We start from the raw sequence: 14338 nt of genomic DNA, 5'->3' as shown, positions 1-14338 counted from the left end.
CCCTTCGTCTGCTACTGGAAACATGAAAAAAGAGACATGTTGATTACATATAAGCCAAAAAAATACAATTACCCACATTCTGTTACCAGCTGTCCAAAATAATGATAGAAAGTACTGTCATGTTGCAGCCAACGTAAGGTGACCGCACAGGGCTTTCAAGGCACGAGATGGTCAGAGGAGGTTTGCCATTGCCTGCCTTTGCCTAGGGACTTTCTTAGTGATCCCTCATGCAAGTGCTAACTAGGCTTGACTCTGTTTAACATCTGAGATGTGATGAGATCAAGCTAGCCTCAGCCACCCAGGTCAGGTCACCAAATGAGCCTTGCCTGTTTGCAAAACGGCAGGCTTCGCATGATGCAAGCGGCAGGCCTATGCACACTTAGCTGGGATTAGGTCCTATTTCACTCAATGGCAGTTACTTCCCAGTAGACCGACTGATGATTCATCCCACAGCAGCTTAACATTCATATATATACAGTTGCATATATATGCGTGAGAGGCTTCATACAGCTCCCCCAGACATGCACAAAAAGACACAGGGAGACATCCTAGGTAAATCGGAAGCAGTGGAAACTTGGAGCATTTGCAAACTGGGATTGTTATGGCAATAAAGGTCACAAGCATGTTACCAGGCACTAAGGCAACTTCTATGAGTCTGTTCCAACAAACCTCACATTCTACACATGCCAAGCTGCCTAAGAGATTTTCTTCCAGCTAAATCTTCCATCTGATCCTTCTTTGGTCTTTTACTAACCTACCTCCTCCTCCTGACGGGCAATAATATTAGGAACCTGGAGGAACTGAAGAAATGGGCCGCAGTTATTAGAGCAATTTGAGCTGTTGCTGAATCATTCCAATCCCCATTTTTATGAGGTTGTTTAACACTCAAAAATTCATAGTTAAAAAATGGCTGCATGCCTTCTTGACAAGAGCATTGAGTACAAACTCAGTAGGAAGCCTGGATTTCTTGTGGCAGACTGTGCGGAATGGCCACCCACAGACATGCAAGAGGAGCACAAACTATGAGATCATGAAATGCAGTACGGATTGTGCCTCATCCTTGCATTATCAATAGCAGATCTCTCACACACACAGAGAGAATAGCACTCAAAGGTGAATTTGGCAGGCACACAGATTCACCAACCCAATATACGCTGTATAGTATTCTGTTGATGTTTAATCCTGTGAACCAGAATCAATTGTCTGGTTGAGTGCGATTATCCCTCCTTGGAGATCTTCAAGCAGGACAGCCGTCCATCAGGGATGCCCTAGATTTGGATTTTTGGTGTTGAGCAATAAGTTCGCCTACTTTGGCTATAAACCCCCTTTCCATCTCTTTGTTTCCATGAAAGGTAGCCCATTTGCCTATAATGGGCTACCTTTTGCAGTTTTCTAACAGCAAGCCAGACTTTAACCAATCTGTTTTCCGCTGTTAGGCTCACATCTGTATTCAAAGTCATTCTCTCTCATAATAAAGCAGGCAATCTTTGATTCAACCAAATAAACAAACTCTTCCAAAGCCCAAAGACACACAAAAAGAAAGGAGAAGAAGAAAGACCCACTCTTTTAACAAACAAGTTCTTGTATTCCCCAAACAATGTCATGTAGTCTAAACAAGTTGAGGAAGGCTACTAATCTAATAAAGGCCCATTTAAAACAAAATTATTAAAATGTCATGTACTGAGTGTTCAGGAGGCTTGAAGCCTTGATGCTTAAATTCTGCCATTTCCCAACTTTGAAGCCACAAAGATCAGTAGAAAGAGGGCACAGCTGCAAAGAAATATTAACGTTGTACCAATTTCAAGGCGGATCAGCCGGAGTAACAGAAGGATAATCCCATCACTTGCCCTATGTATACTAGCGGTAATATAAGATGGCATGCTCAGGGGCTTCCCATGGATGATTATGTGTTTCCTATGGGCATGTGTCCTCACGGATTTCCTATTGCCACGAGCAACTTCTTTTGCTTCTGATCCTTTGAGCTGTCATTTCCTGGCAAGAAACCCCACTGACTTGAGAAGGGTTACCTCTTTCCAAATAAGCTGTGTAGCTAAAGGGAGTGATTAAAATGTGTTCAAGCAGCAGTTTTTGGCCTGGATTGTGGACTGGATTAAAACTCCAAGGCAAAGAATGGTAAAATTTGAATCAGCAAACCTACCTGAAGGTTTCCACATTATTTATGGATAAAGAAATCAACCAAAATAGTCATAACACAAGAAAGGAGTCATATAATTAAAGATTTTTGCAGATGTGCTTCCCATACCAGAACAGAGTCCTTTGAATTCAGGCTTATGTCCCCAATAGAAGCTTATAGATCATGATAAAATATGAGAAATAAGAGTGTGCGTGTGTTTAATGTATGGTAATATCGTAGGGGAAACTCAAGGCCTGGCAAGGTATTAGAGATGAAGGAATCAGCATTGAATGGCTAGTATATTACCAATCAGTTTCAAGATTTTAAAAGATCATCAACATGGAAGGTGGATCTGTGAAAAAGAAAAGAAAAAAAAGGAAGGAGATGCATGGGGAAATGCAGAATATACTGTATTAGAATGTAAATTCCCTATGGAAGCTAAAAAATATGCTTATAGGAATATTGCCTAACAAATTACCAAAAGTATAGGAAGAGATATTCAAATACATGGTGGCAATGGCTAGGAACATTCATGCAGCAAAATGGAAAACATTTGTCTGTGCAAGTTTAGAAGAATGGGAAAATAAACTTGCAGACTATACAGTAATGGTGAAATTAACTACCCATTTGAGAAACAAATCAATTTTGAAAATTGAAGAGATGCAAGCAGAAGACTTAGAATAAGAAATAGCTTAAAACAGTAGATAAATGTATAGTAGCACATATAAATGTACTGCAGTGTAGAAGCAGAATGAAAATATAAATGTATAAAGAAGTGGATTCTAGCCGAAGTATCCTCTACCTTCTTATTATGAGATATATTATAGATTTTCTTATTGTACTATGATATATTATAGTTAAAAATTATAAGAGGTGGCAATATATATATAATAATATATAATAATATCAAATATGTAGTAAAGATGAAATCAATAATGTAGTTGTAAAATAGATTATGGAATTTGAAATTTAAAAGATTAATTATAAGCATAGAAGTTAAAATTATTGCATTTTATGTATGTAAATGGTGATGAACGGGGTGTTAGGGATAAATGTTCTTTGTTTCATACATCCTGGGTTACATCATTATTTTTGATATACATAATTATAATATGCAATTCCTTTTTCATTTCTGAATCCCTTTCAAATCTTTACTTTGTTTTCTAAAAAATAAAATATATATCTGCAAAAACAAAGAAAGTGATCAGAAAGTGGAATTTGCTGTCAGAGGACGTATGGACAGATGTGGACAATTTTACAAGGGGATTAAATAAATTGATGGAGGAGAGGCCTATCAGAGATTAAGAGCCATGGTGACTCTCAGAGGCAGCAAGCCTCTGAATACTATTGCTGGGAAACATCGTCCTTAGAAGGCCTTGTTCCTCTATGACCTGTTGTTGGCCCTCCAGAGGAACTGGTTGTGCTCTGTGAGCTAGAATGGAGACTAGTTGAACCAGCATATTGTCTTAGCAAGAGATAATGAAATCAATATAATGACAATCATGATAGTAACATGCCAATCACAAAATACAGATAATCATTCAGAGACAAGGGATATATAGAAAAAGTATGGCTCTATAAATTAACCTCCCCCTCAAGGCTTAATGAGGGGGAGGTCTTGAGTGGGAGGTTAATTAATAGAGCCATACTTTTTCTATTAATTAACCTCCCCCTCTAGACCTAATAGGAGCCTCTTGCGGCGTAGGATGGTAAGGCAGCCAACATCCTGTCTGAAGCTCCGACCATGAGGCTGGGAGTTCGATCCCAGCAGCCAGATGAAGGTTGACTCAGCCTTCCATCCTTCCGAGGTCAGAACACGCTAGAGGGCGTCACCCCAAGGGTCAGACATGACTCAGTGCTTGCACAGGGGATACCTTTACCTTTATCTTTACCAAGGCCTAATGGATACTAAATATGCATTAAGTGGCATGGGATATTGAGGGAACTTAGAAATCAGTTATTGGGGTGCAGTGGATGGGAAAAGAGGCCTGTCAGCCCCTAAGAGTTTACAGAATACTGCAAGGAAGTTTGAGTATATGTGAGGAAGGGGGGAGAATTTACATATTGTTAATCCTCCCGCACACAGTGTGTGGCCTCTAATTGCAAGTTTCTTGATTATGTTCCTGTCAGTAATGAATAGAAATAGAGCTATTGAGAGACAAGGAAAGAGTTTCTGTATTCTCACAGCACTCCCCAGCTCTGCAGCAAATATGACTTTGTAAATGAAAAGAAGACTCCATAGAACCATCCGATGAGGACTGGACATGTTTTAGGAAACACTGACAGAAACTGCACATCAGCTGAAGTGGGAATAGAAACATAAGGTAAAGGTAAAGGTAAAGGTATCCCCTGTGCAAGCACCGAGTCATGTCTGACCCTTGGAGTGATGCCCTCTAGCGTTTTCATGGCAGACTCAATATGGGGTGGTTTGCCAGTGCCTTTTCCAGTCATGACCGTTTACCCCCCAGCAAGCTGGGTACTCATTTTACTGACCTCGGAAGGATGGAAGGCTGAGTTGACCTTGAGCCGGCTGCTGGGATTGAACTCCCAGCCTCATGGGCAAAGCTTTCATACAGCTGCCTTACCACTCTGCGCCACAAGAGGCTCATAATGGAAACATAAGAATGGGGAAATTGGCTTAATGAACCCTTTTAAGAGATTATAATATCTTAGAAGAGGATATCTGGGTTGGGGAAAATGGAATTTCCTAATTAACAGAGGCTCCTCCAATTCCTCATTCCCCACCTTGTAAGGACCTCTGATTGAACCTTGTTTTGCATTCCACACTGGAAGACCTTCAAATTGCCACAACGTTTTGTTAAGGGGCATCTTATACAAATGGTCGAGGGATGGGATGGGTAGTTTTGGACCCCAGGTTAATGACAAGCACTTTTACTCCACAAAGAAAAAAATTCTCCATGTGGAGGAGCACATATCCCTTTTTCCTTGTCATGTTGATCTTATAAGACCAGCAGGGTCTTTGAGAGAGGGGAGACTGAAGCAGAGGCTTACTGTACCTGAAGCTTGGTCAAGGTATTTCTCCAGAACAACCTTACAGAATGAACAAGTAGTCTTTATTCATAGCAGCTACAGTAACATCCAAATCCAATCTGCAAGGTTCTCTAGGTAAAATCCCAGTTCTCTAGGTAAAATCCCATTTATCCGAGCAGATTCATTAACTGGAAGATACCCTCGATTTTAGTGCAAGCGTCATAACACGGTGCATCGCATTTAGCAGTTTTATATGTTAAGGTTGCAAGTAAATTTTCAAGCATTGCTCCAGGAACCTATGAAGCTATTAGTTGCATGCAATGTATCTCTTTTACATACTCTTTTGCCAGTTCGAGTCAATGATACCCTGGATATTGATTTTAGGACATGTGGGTACATATACAGAAGGAGAAGCAACATTGGGGAAATGCTGCTCCTATCACAGCTTCTACCATCACCAGGTAATTATGTGATGTCAACATTAAATAGGCCGACTACAGAACATACTTGAGATGTGCCTCGTCTCCATCAATTACAGAAGAAAAAGAGAAGGGAAGATTAGAGATGGACCCAATCAGTGGTCTTGAAAGAACAGAGTATTAGATGAACACGTGAAGCGGAGTCAGGCCATTGATCTACTCTGACTGTCAGCATCTCTCCAGGAGTACAGATACAGATCACTCATGTAATTTGGTGACCTGATGGAAGCATCAGCTGACTTGATGGAAGCAGAAGTCAGGTGCGGCTAGGATGGAATGTCAAGAAGGGCATGGCTGCAAACTGATTAGGGAACAAGAAATGCAAGGAAGAACAGAAAGGATTCTTGGAGAGAGGAATCTCAGACCACTGCCAGTCTCAGCAGGACAAGATTGACCACTGAGTTCTATAAAGCAGGGGTAGTCAACCTGTGGTTCTCCAGATGTTCATGGACTACAATTCCCAACTGCTGGCAGGGGCTCATGGGAATTGTAGCCCATGGACATCTGGAGGACCACAGGTTGACTACCCCTGCTATAAAGCACAGCTTCTTGCATTCCTGTCATTTGAGGAATATAACGGTGATCATTCCAACCACATGGGGCAGCATGGTGTAAGGCACGGAGATGGGAATGGGAGAATGGGAGAAGCAGGGAGAGGATAGCCAATAATATTATAATGGCATAAGCCTGATCATCCTCTATTTTTCTGTCTGTTTAAGCCTTTGAGGTGCCCCAGAAATCTCCCTTCAATCTGTCACTTATTCCATAGGATAGCAGCAAGATTTAGCAAGCCATCAAAATCTATCTTTCACTACCTTGCCGTCAGAGAATCACTGTGAAGCAGGGGTAGTCAACCTGTGGTCCTCCAGATGTCCATGGACTACAATTCCCATGAGCCCCTGACAGCAAATGCTGGCAGGGGCTCATGGGAATTGTAATCCATGGACATCTGGAGGACCACAGGTTGACTACCCCTGCTGTGAAGAATCAAAGTAAAAGGTAAAGGTAAAGGTATCCCCTGTGCAAGCACCGAGTCATGTCTGACCCTTGGGGTGACGCCCTCTAGCGTTTTCATGGCAGACTCAATACGGGGTGGTTTGCCAGTGCCTTCCCCAGTCATGACCGTGTACCCCCCAGCAAGCTGGGTACTCATTTTACCGACCTCGGAAGGATGGAAGGCTGAGTCAACCTTGAGCCGGCTGCTGGGATTGAACTCCCAACCTCATGGGCAAAGCTTTCAGGCGGCTGCCTTACCACTCTGCGCCACAAGAGGCTCATAAAGAATCAAAGTAGGTGGTGCCAAATTTATCAACTGAAGCACGTTAGGGCACATTGCTCTAGAACACATTCTAATGTTGACCTTTCCACACTTGTTTTGGGGTAAAGAAAATATATTGATCTCCCCTTCCTATACCCATCCCTGTGGTCCCCAAACAAGCGTCACTTTTAAATACGTTTCAGAAACATCTCCCGCTCAAGAATGTTGCCGTATCATTTCAGTTACTGATGACAAGAGCCAGGTTTTGGAAAACTGCAGATTCCACAGCATCAACTTCAAATTCTATTAAGTAAGCCAACTAAATCTATGCAAAAAAAAATAATCCTGGTTCTCCAATTGATGGATTTAAGATTCATGGAAGCAGACAGTTGTTAGTGTCAAGCCATTGTTATATGGTTTTATACTTTTAGAACAGTACAGGGTTGCCCCCCCCCCCCACTTCCTTAGGGCAGGGCACCCATCACAGTAAATGGTTAATTCCATGCATTCTTTTATTAAGAATTTGCTGTGAAGTCGGTCCATGGGCCATAGGCCTGTGGTTTTAAAGACTCCTTCTGCCTTTCAAAAGATGCCTGTCAACAATTAGCTTCCGTACTATTTGCCCTTTCATTGTGGAACCTTTTGCTTCACAAAATGCCAGGATGTCACCCTCAGCGTTGTGTTGGGCTCCCCCAGTCTCTTCCACTAGCAGCCCCTTGCATCACAGGACGGCTCCTCACGCTTGGGGGAAGGCGCCACTATTGATGGAATTGATATGCAGGATCCAGCCCAAAGTGAGATGGAGTCTGACTATCAGTGAGAAGGGGAAGAAATGCATCCCTTCCTGTACATAAAGTTTAGAACACAGAGTACACCTCTGTCACTCCCGCAGAGAACACCAGACTATGTCAAGAGCCTAGGTAGAAGAAGAAGAAGAAGAAGAAGAAGAAGAAGAAGAAGAAGAAGAAGAAGAAGAAGAAGAAGAAGAAGAGTTGTTTCTTAAAGGTAAAGGTATTCCAAGCACTGGGTTATGTCTGACATAAGGGGTGATGCCCTCCAGCGTTTTCATGGCAGACTCAATACAGGGTGGTTTGCCAGTGCCTTCCCCAGTCATTACCCTTTTACCCCCAGCAAGCTGGGTACTCACAAGAGGCTCTTTCTTATACCACAAGAGTTGTTTCTTTTACCCCACTTTTTGGCTTACGATCCCCTTCCCTTCCTGGCCCACAATCATTGCCTTGTGAGAGAACTCTGAGAGAACTGGGTGGCCCAAGATCACCCAGCTGGCTTCACCCGGAGCAGGAGTGGGGAATCAAACCCGGCTCTCCAGATCAGAAGCCTCCATCCACCACTTTTAACCATCCTGCTGGCTCTCAAATGAGTCTGACCAAAATGTCGCTTCCTGAAGGGTAGTCACATTGGCCTGCCAGGAGATCAACAGCTGTGTCTGAGAGATCAACAGAAGTCTCTCCTGCAGCTAGAATGCTAGAATAAACTGTATTAGTTTTTGAGCCTCCTGTTCTGTCCCCTTGAAGTTTTCTCTTTCCGCTAGAAGAGAGAGAAAGCGAGACGGAAACACTGTTGACAATCCAGCTGCAAGGTTTCCTTCCTTCCCCTTCCTTGACCTTAATCTGGGTCGGAGCAGCGGGCCGGGCAGGCGTTGGGCTCCAAGCCTTCCGCTGTCCGCCCCCAGCGCAGAGCTAGCCTTGCTACTCTCGCTCTCCCCCAGTGGGACCACAGCAGCGGCCTCCCTGCTCTGAAAGACAAACCTCACACATCTGTTTGGAAGGCAGTCCCCTGGATTTCCAGGGAGCTTCTTCCAGGTAAGTGTGCTTGGAAGCCAGGCCTTGCTTTCAATGGACTGCCAAAGTCGTGGTTTTACTCTGAACGATTACCTTTGGGCCCCTTCTCATCCAAAGTGGAAGGGCTCCCGCCATGCAGCGTATGGCAAGATGATCCCATGGCATCACCCCAGCTCCTCACTACAGTCACCACTGTATTGAGAGAGACACACAGAGAAAATGCCAGTGTGGTGGAGTGGCTAGGGGATCAGATTAGGATCTGAAAGACCCAGACTCCAATCCCCCCTATGCCAAGGAAGTATACTGGGCACCCTTGGGCCACTCACCTAGAAAAAGAGGAGCTAGTTTCTTCATACCCCGCTTTTCATACCCAAATCAGTTTACAAACACCCCTCCCTTCCTCTCCCTACAACAGACATCCTGTGAGGTAGGTGGGGCTGAGAGAGCTCTAACAGAACATCTCTAAGAGAACTGTGACTGGCCCAAGGTCGACCAGCTGTCTGCATGTGGCAAAGCGGGGAATCCAACCCGGTTCTCCAGATCAGAGTCCGCCGCTCTTAAGCCACCTTGTTGCTGTGAGAATGAACAGGAGGAAACAAAGATGCTGCAAACACCTTGCAGTCCCTGCGGGGATCTCTTCATTCCCCGCCTCAAGGGCTGGTAGAACTGAGCAACAGGCCTGACTGTGCCAATGGATGCGAACTTTATTCCCATGTAGAGATGGCAGAAGGGAAGAACTTCCATGTGCAGGAGCAGTGTGGCTGAGACCTTATTTGTGGGCTCAGCAGGGGGCAGCGGAACGGGTCCCTCCCTCCCGCCGTTTCCCAGAAGCGCCTCGCGTCCGGACTCGGTGGGTCTCAGCCTGCCCCCGCCCCTCCCAGCCGCCCCGGCTTCCCTGTCTCGGGGAGCGCCGTCCGCTCCTTGCCGCTGGGGCGCGTCTTTTGCGCGGCCGCCGCGCGTGCCTACCTCGCCTTGCCGGTGGTAGTGCTTGAGGGGCTTGCCGCCGGGCCCCAGGACCTTGCCCTTCTTGCCGCTGCCGGGCGCCGGGCCCAGGTGGGGCGGCGCCGAGCGGTTGGTGGGCTGCGTCGGCGTCTCGCCCAGCAGCGTGGCCTTGATGGAGTTGACCTGGGCGCCGTCCAGCTGGGCGCTCTCGGCCACCAGCAGCGCGGCCACGACGAGGCCGAGGAGCGGGCGGGCGGCGAAGGGCAGCCGGCCCCGCATGCTCATCTCCCCTCTCCCCGCGGCGGCGGCGGTGGCGGCGGCAGGCTCGGGCTCGGGCACGGGCGGCGCCAGCGAGGGATGCCCGGCCGCGTCTCCAGGGTGGCGCGCTGGAAGCCGCCCGGGCGCGAGAGGGCGCGGGGCGGCGGGTTCGAGCCCCGGGCAAGGGAGACGGCCCGCCCGGCGGCCCGATGGAGGAGCCTCCCCGCCCGCGCCGATCTGCTGGGGCCCGAGAGCCAGGCAGTCCCCGGCTGGCCGCCTGCTGCCTCCGCGCGCTCCTGCGGCCCCAGGGGCCAAGGCGGACCGCAGTCCCCTCCGAGCGGCGGCTGGCGTGGCTGGCTGGCTGGCTGGCTTGGTCCGCGCGATCCCCTCTTCCTGCGCCCTTCCGTTAGCCGGCGGCGGACATCCCGACTGTAGGCAGGCAAGCGCAGTCCCCGGGCGGACGAGCCAGCAGCCCCCGCTCCGCCTCTCCGCCTCTCCGCCTGTCGCTCCGTCTGTCGCTCGCCGGTCCGCGGCAGCCTCGCTCGACTCCGCTCGCCTTCTGCCCCCCTTCGCTTTTATAGGCTCCCCCGGTGGAGTTCGCTTTCCTCCGCCCCCCAAAGCTGCGCAGTGACAGGGAGGGAGGCTGACTCATTCCCTCGCCCACTCCCCACTTCTCCTCCCAGTTCCCACCCGACGGCCTTCCCGGCTGGGAGCATCCGCTCCGGAACCAGGGTCTGCCCTGGAAAGGGGGGATCCGGAGCGTGCCCAGAGTGCCTCTCCCGCATCTGGGGCGCCTCACATCCGTCGGGGCGGGAGGGGAATCCGTGCTCTTCATCACGGTGATGGCGAAGAAGTGTCACCGCCAGCCAGGCTGCGGTTCCAGATTTAGGCAATTTCTGGGGAATGGCAGGGGTTACCTTCGCAGGAGTCTCGCTGCGCCAAGCAAGTGTCCGTCGACACTGGAGCCGAGGTGGCGTTATTCGCTCAGCTCTTGGGATAACGGGCACAAGGGCCACCTTCTTCTCCCAAGGCCCTCTAAACTTTGCTCCTAAAGTTACGGCACGAAGCCGAGGAACTGCAATCCTATCTTATCCTGAAGGAACAAGGTCCAGCTGTCAGTGAGATTTAATTTGCTGGTCTCCCACACCTTGGTCCAGCGTGCCCTGGACTTCCCTTTCTGGTTTCCACGCTCAAGAATGGTGTGAAACAGGGGTAGTCACTGTGGCCCTCCAGATGTCCATGGACTACAATTCCCATGAGCCCCTGCCAGCGAATGCCGGCAGGGGCTCATGGGAATCGTAGTCCATGGACATCTGGAGGGCCGCAGTTTGACTGCCCCTGGTGTGAAAAGACTCTCTCTGTCTCTTTCTCTCTCCCCGGGACTAGATGTGTGCACACAGTGTTATCCCCCCCACACGTGGCTTTTCCAGCCTGCAGCCAGAGCTCTGTGTGACTCCGAAAGCCTGCGAGTATTTGCACCAGAATGACGGCCAATACAGCAGGACGGCCGCTCTTTTCGTCTCACCCTTGTTCGGTTTGCACGGGAATGCAAAACTTTTTAAAAATGGCTTGGTGGCCAGTGGAAAGGGGCTTCTTCCCTGAAGATCGTTCCCGGGGGTAACTAGATTCGAGCCCGGTAGCACCTTCGGGACCAACAAGAGATTCGGGGTATAAGCATGGGAGAGCCGCTCCTAAATTTAGATGCTACCGAACTGGAATCTAAATGGGCTCCTTTCAGAACAAAGTCTGAGTCCAGTGGCATCTTTAGGACCAACACAATTTTATTCGCGGTGCAAGCTTTCCTGGGCAAGCCCACTTCTTGAGGTGCCACCGGGCTCGGAGGTCTAGTCTTGCAAGAAGCCGACCTCCTAACGCCGGTGCCCCCCAGTCCGCCGGTTTCGACCCAAAAATGGACGTCCGGGTTCAGATCGGAGGTTCTGTGCCGAGTCTCACCTGGCTCCAGCTCGCAGGTAGCTCAGCCTTTCGGCCGGAAGGCGAGTCCCTCTTAGGCTTGGGTCCGTGGGGGGGGGGGGGGGAATCAGGTCGTCTGGAGCTACTCAGAAGAAGATTCAACGCGAGGGGGGCAGGATCCGGCGCTGGCCAAAGCTGTGAGGTTCCACGCAGGTAACCTCCCGATGAGCCGTCGCAGGCAGCGCTACTTGCCCCTTTTGCTGCTGGTCTGCCTGGCCAAAACGGCCATCCAGGTCCTCTCTCTGCAGCCCGGCCCTTGAAACCTTCCCTTATCCTCCCGTTACATTCAGGCAGGTCGCCACGTCGGTCCGAAGCAGCCAAACACCCTTTGAGTCCGGTGGCACCCTGAAGACCAGCTAAGTCTCGCTTCTCTATTTAATCAGCGGGAGTGCGCGTGCCCGCGGAAGCTCCCGCCTGGAGTGAATCTGGTTCGGTCTTCAGGGTGCCCCTGGGCCCTCCATATTGTTGCGCTGCTTCAGTCCAACGCGCTGCACACTTGAATGTGTCTCCATTCACCTTCTATGAGCTTTCGTGTGCATGCATGGGAAGGCGTGCGCGGAAGAGCTCGCCCCTTGAATCAGACTTCGTGAGTCTTTAAGGGTGCCACTGGACCCGAAGGCTGTGCTCCGGATCATGTCACTCTCACATTTATCATCGCCGCCGGCCTCGTTGGCTAAAAGGGAAAGCGGCTTCGCTGCTCCCCTCAAACCGACGTCCCTGCGGCTTCCAGGCGCCTTGGCCGGAACTCCCCTGAACGGGGCTGCCGCGTCCGGCCCTCGGTCCATTCAGGTCCGTATTGTCCGGCCGGCAGCGCCTCTCCAGGGTCCCCGGTAGACGGCTCTCCCGTCACCCACTTGCCGCAGCCTTTAGACTGGACGCGGCCGGCCGGGAATGCGGGACTTGCCAAAACCGAGCCCTGCGAAGCCGTCTCGCTGAGCATCACGGGGCTTCTTCCCGAGCCCGCAGGGAAGCTAGCGGTGCCTGGCACGGGAGAGAAGGTCGTCGGCCTGGTCTTTAAGGATTCGGATTGGGATTGCCGCGGAAGGCTGACAGAGCAAATCTAATACGCCGCCCTGAGCACGCTGACATCAGTGGGCTTGTTGGAGCGACTCTCCATGCGCGATTGCCGTAGCAAGGGCACCCCACTGGCCGCCACTAGAGGTCTACTGGCACCCACCGCCGCACCCACCCTGATCGAGTCGCACCCACCCTGATTGACCCTCTCGTCCGGAGCTTGCTCCATAATGTGTCTCGCGTAATGGGCCAAGCCCACCCCCTTGACGCTCTTTCCACACGCGACGGAGAATGCGCGGGCTCTTCCTGTGCAAAACAGGGGGGCCGACTTCTGAAGCGCCTCGAAAGCGTGCATTGTCCAGCGCCTGCAGAACGAGCAAAGTCTGGCTCTCTGGGCCGCCTGGAGGAGCATCTCGGCCTCCCCCCGCCCCGTCCCCCCGTCCCCCGCCTTTGCAGTTAGGTTAAATGCTGCGGGAGAATTTGAGTCGTAGTGCAACCCTCTGCGGAGTCCTCCTAAGCCCAGGCGAATCAGCGGACGTCGTCTGGATGGTGGCCCAATGGAACGGTGGATCGGACGCGTCTTCTCCCCGTTGGAGCTGGCCGTCGGGCTCTTCGGCTCCATGCTGGGCCGGGGGTGAGGAGGGAAGGGGACGAGAGGGGGCGAAGGCGCTGGCCTGCCCCGTCCTGCGCGCCGCCTGCGGTCCGTGTCCCTCGAAGGAGGGTCTCTCTTGTCAATTTCTCGCCCTGGGGGAAGCCGGTGCTCGTCGGAGCCTCTCCCCGGATCCGATCGACCGGCGGGCTTGTGTGACCGCGCAAGAACCTTCCCAGCCCCCTCGCCCAGATCTCCCGCCCGGGACGGGAGAAAGGGAGAGGGGCGGGATCCAACTCTTCAGGCTGCAGCAGCATCCTAGCAGCTGAGGACGAAGGGGAGGGGAAGGAAGCCAGCGATCCAGAAAGCCCCCTCCGCGGCACAAACCAGGGGGAAATGCTGCCCTATCCTATCAGGCCCTGAGAAACCGCGGGGCAGCTGCCTTCAGGGGGCCTGGATGACGCGGCAGTGACTTGAAGCTGGAGGAAGGGGTGACTCAGAAGGAGGAAGGAAGGAAGGAACCTAGAAGCATTCCTCGCCATTTGGCTTTGTAGGGAGCAACTGAAGTGGTCCAGAAACATCAACATTTGCAAAGAGAAATGCCAACCCTCTGCTCTCTCCTTCTGCTCTGCCCTGGGCCTTCTGTGCCCAAGTTGACCTGTGCAGGGCAGATCTGGTAATATTGACTGGGAATGCCTTGGGAGGTGGGAAATAATTTTTAAAAAACATTTGCTGCTTGTCCATAATCATATTAGGCTGTCTTATACTACATTAGCCCATCTAGCCACTGTGCCTGGAAGGAGCATTCAAGGGTCACAGGCAGAAAGGAGGAAATGCAGTATAGTGGTTAGAGCACTGGGCTAGGACCAGGAAGACCTGGGTTTATATCCCTGCTTGCCT

The 14338-nt window shown here is 50.4% G+C and overlaps 1 protein-coding gene across 1 annotated transcript in view; it reads right to left on the bottom strand.

Moving 5' to 3' along the window:
• DKK2 (dickkopf Wnt signaling pathway inhibitor 2) overlaps window positions 1-10465 on the bottom strand; it is a 70898-nt gene extending 60433 nt beyond the window's left edge. The window contains exon 1 of the mRNA XM_077300671.1: window positions 9631-10465. Within this exon, the coding sequence (XP_077156786.1) occupies window positions 9631-9891 (261 nt within the window). The 5' untranslated portion in view covers window positions 9892-10465. The remainder of the gene's footprint in view (window positions 1-9630) is intronic.
• Window positions 10466-14338: the final 3873 nt, after the last annotated feature.

The sequence above is a fragment of the Paroedura picta genome, chromosome 10, assembly GCF_049243985.1.
Source record: "Paroedura picta isolate Pp20150507F chromosome 10, Ppicta_v3.0, whole genome shotgun sequence".
NCBI classification, from domain to species: Eukaryota; Metazoa; Chordata; class Lepidosauria; order Squamata; family Gekkonidae; genus Paroedura; species Paroedura picta.
This window is presented reverse-complemented; position numbering and strand designations above follow the sequence as displayed.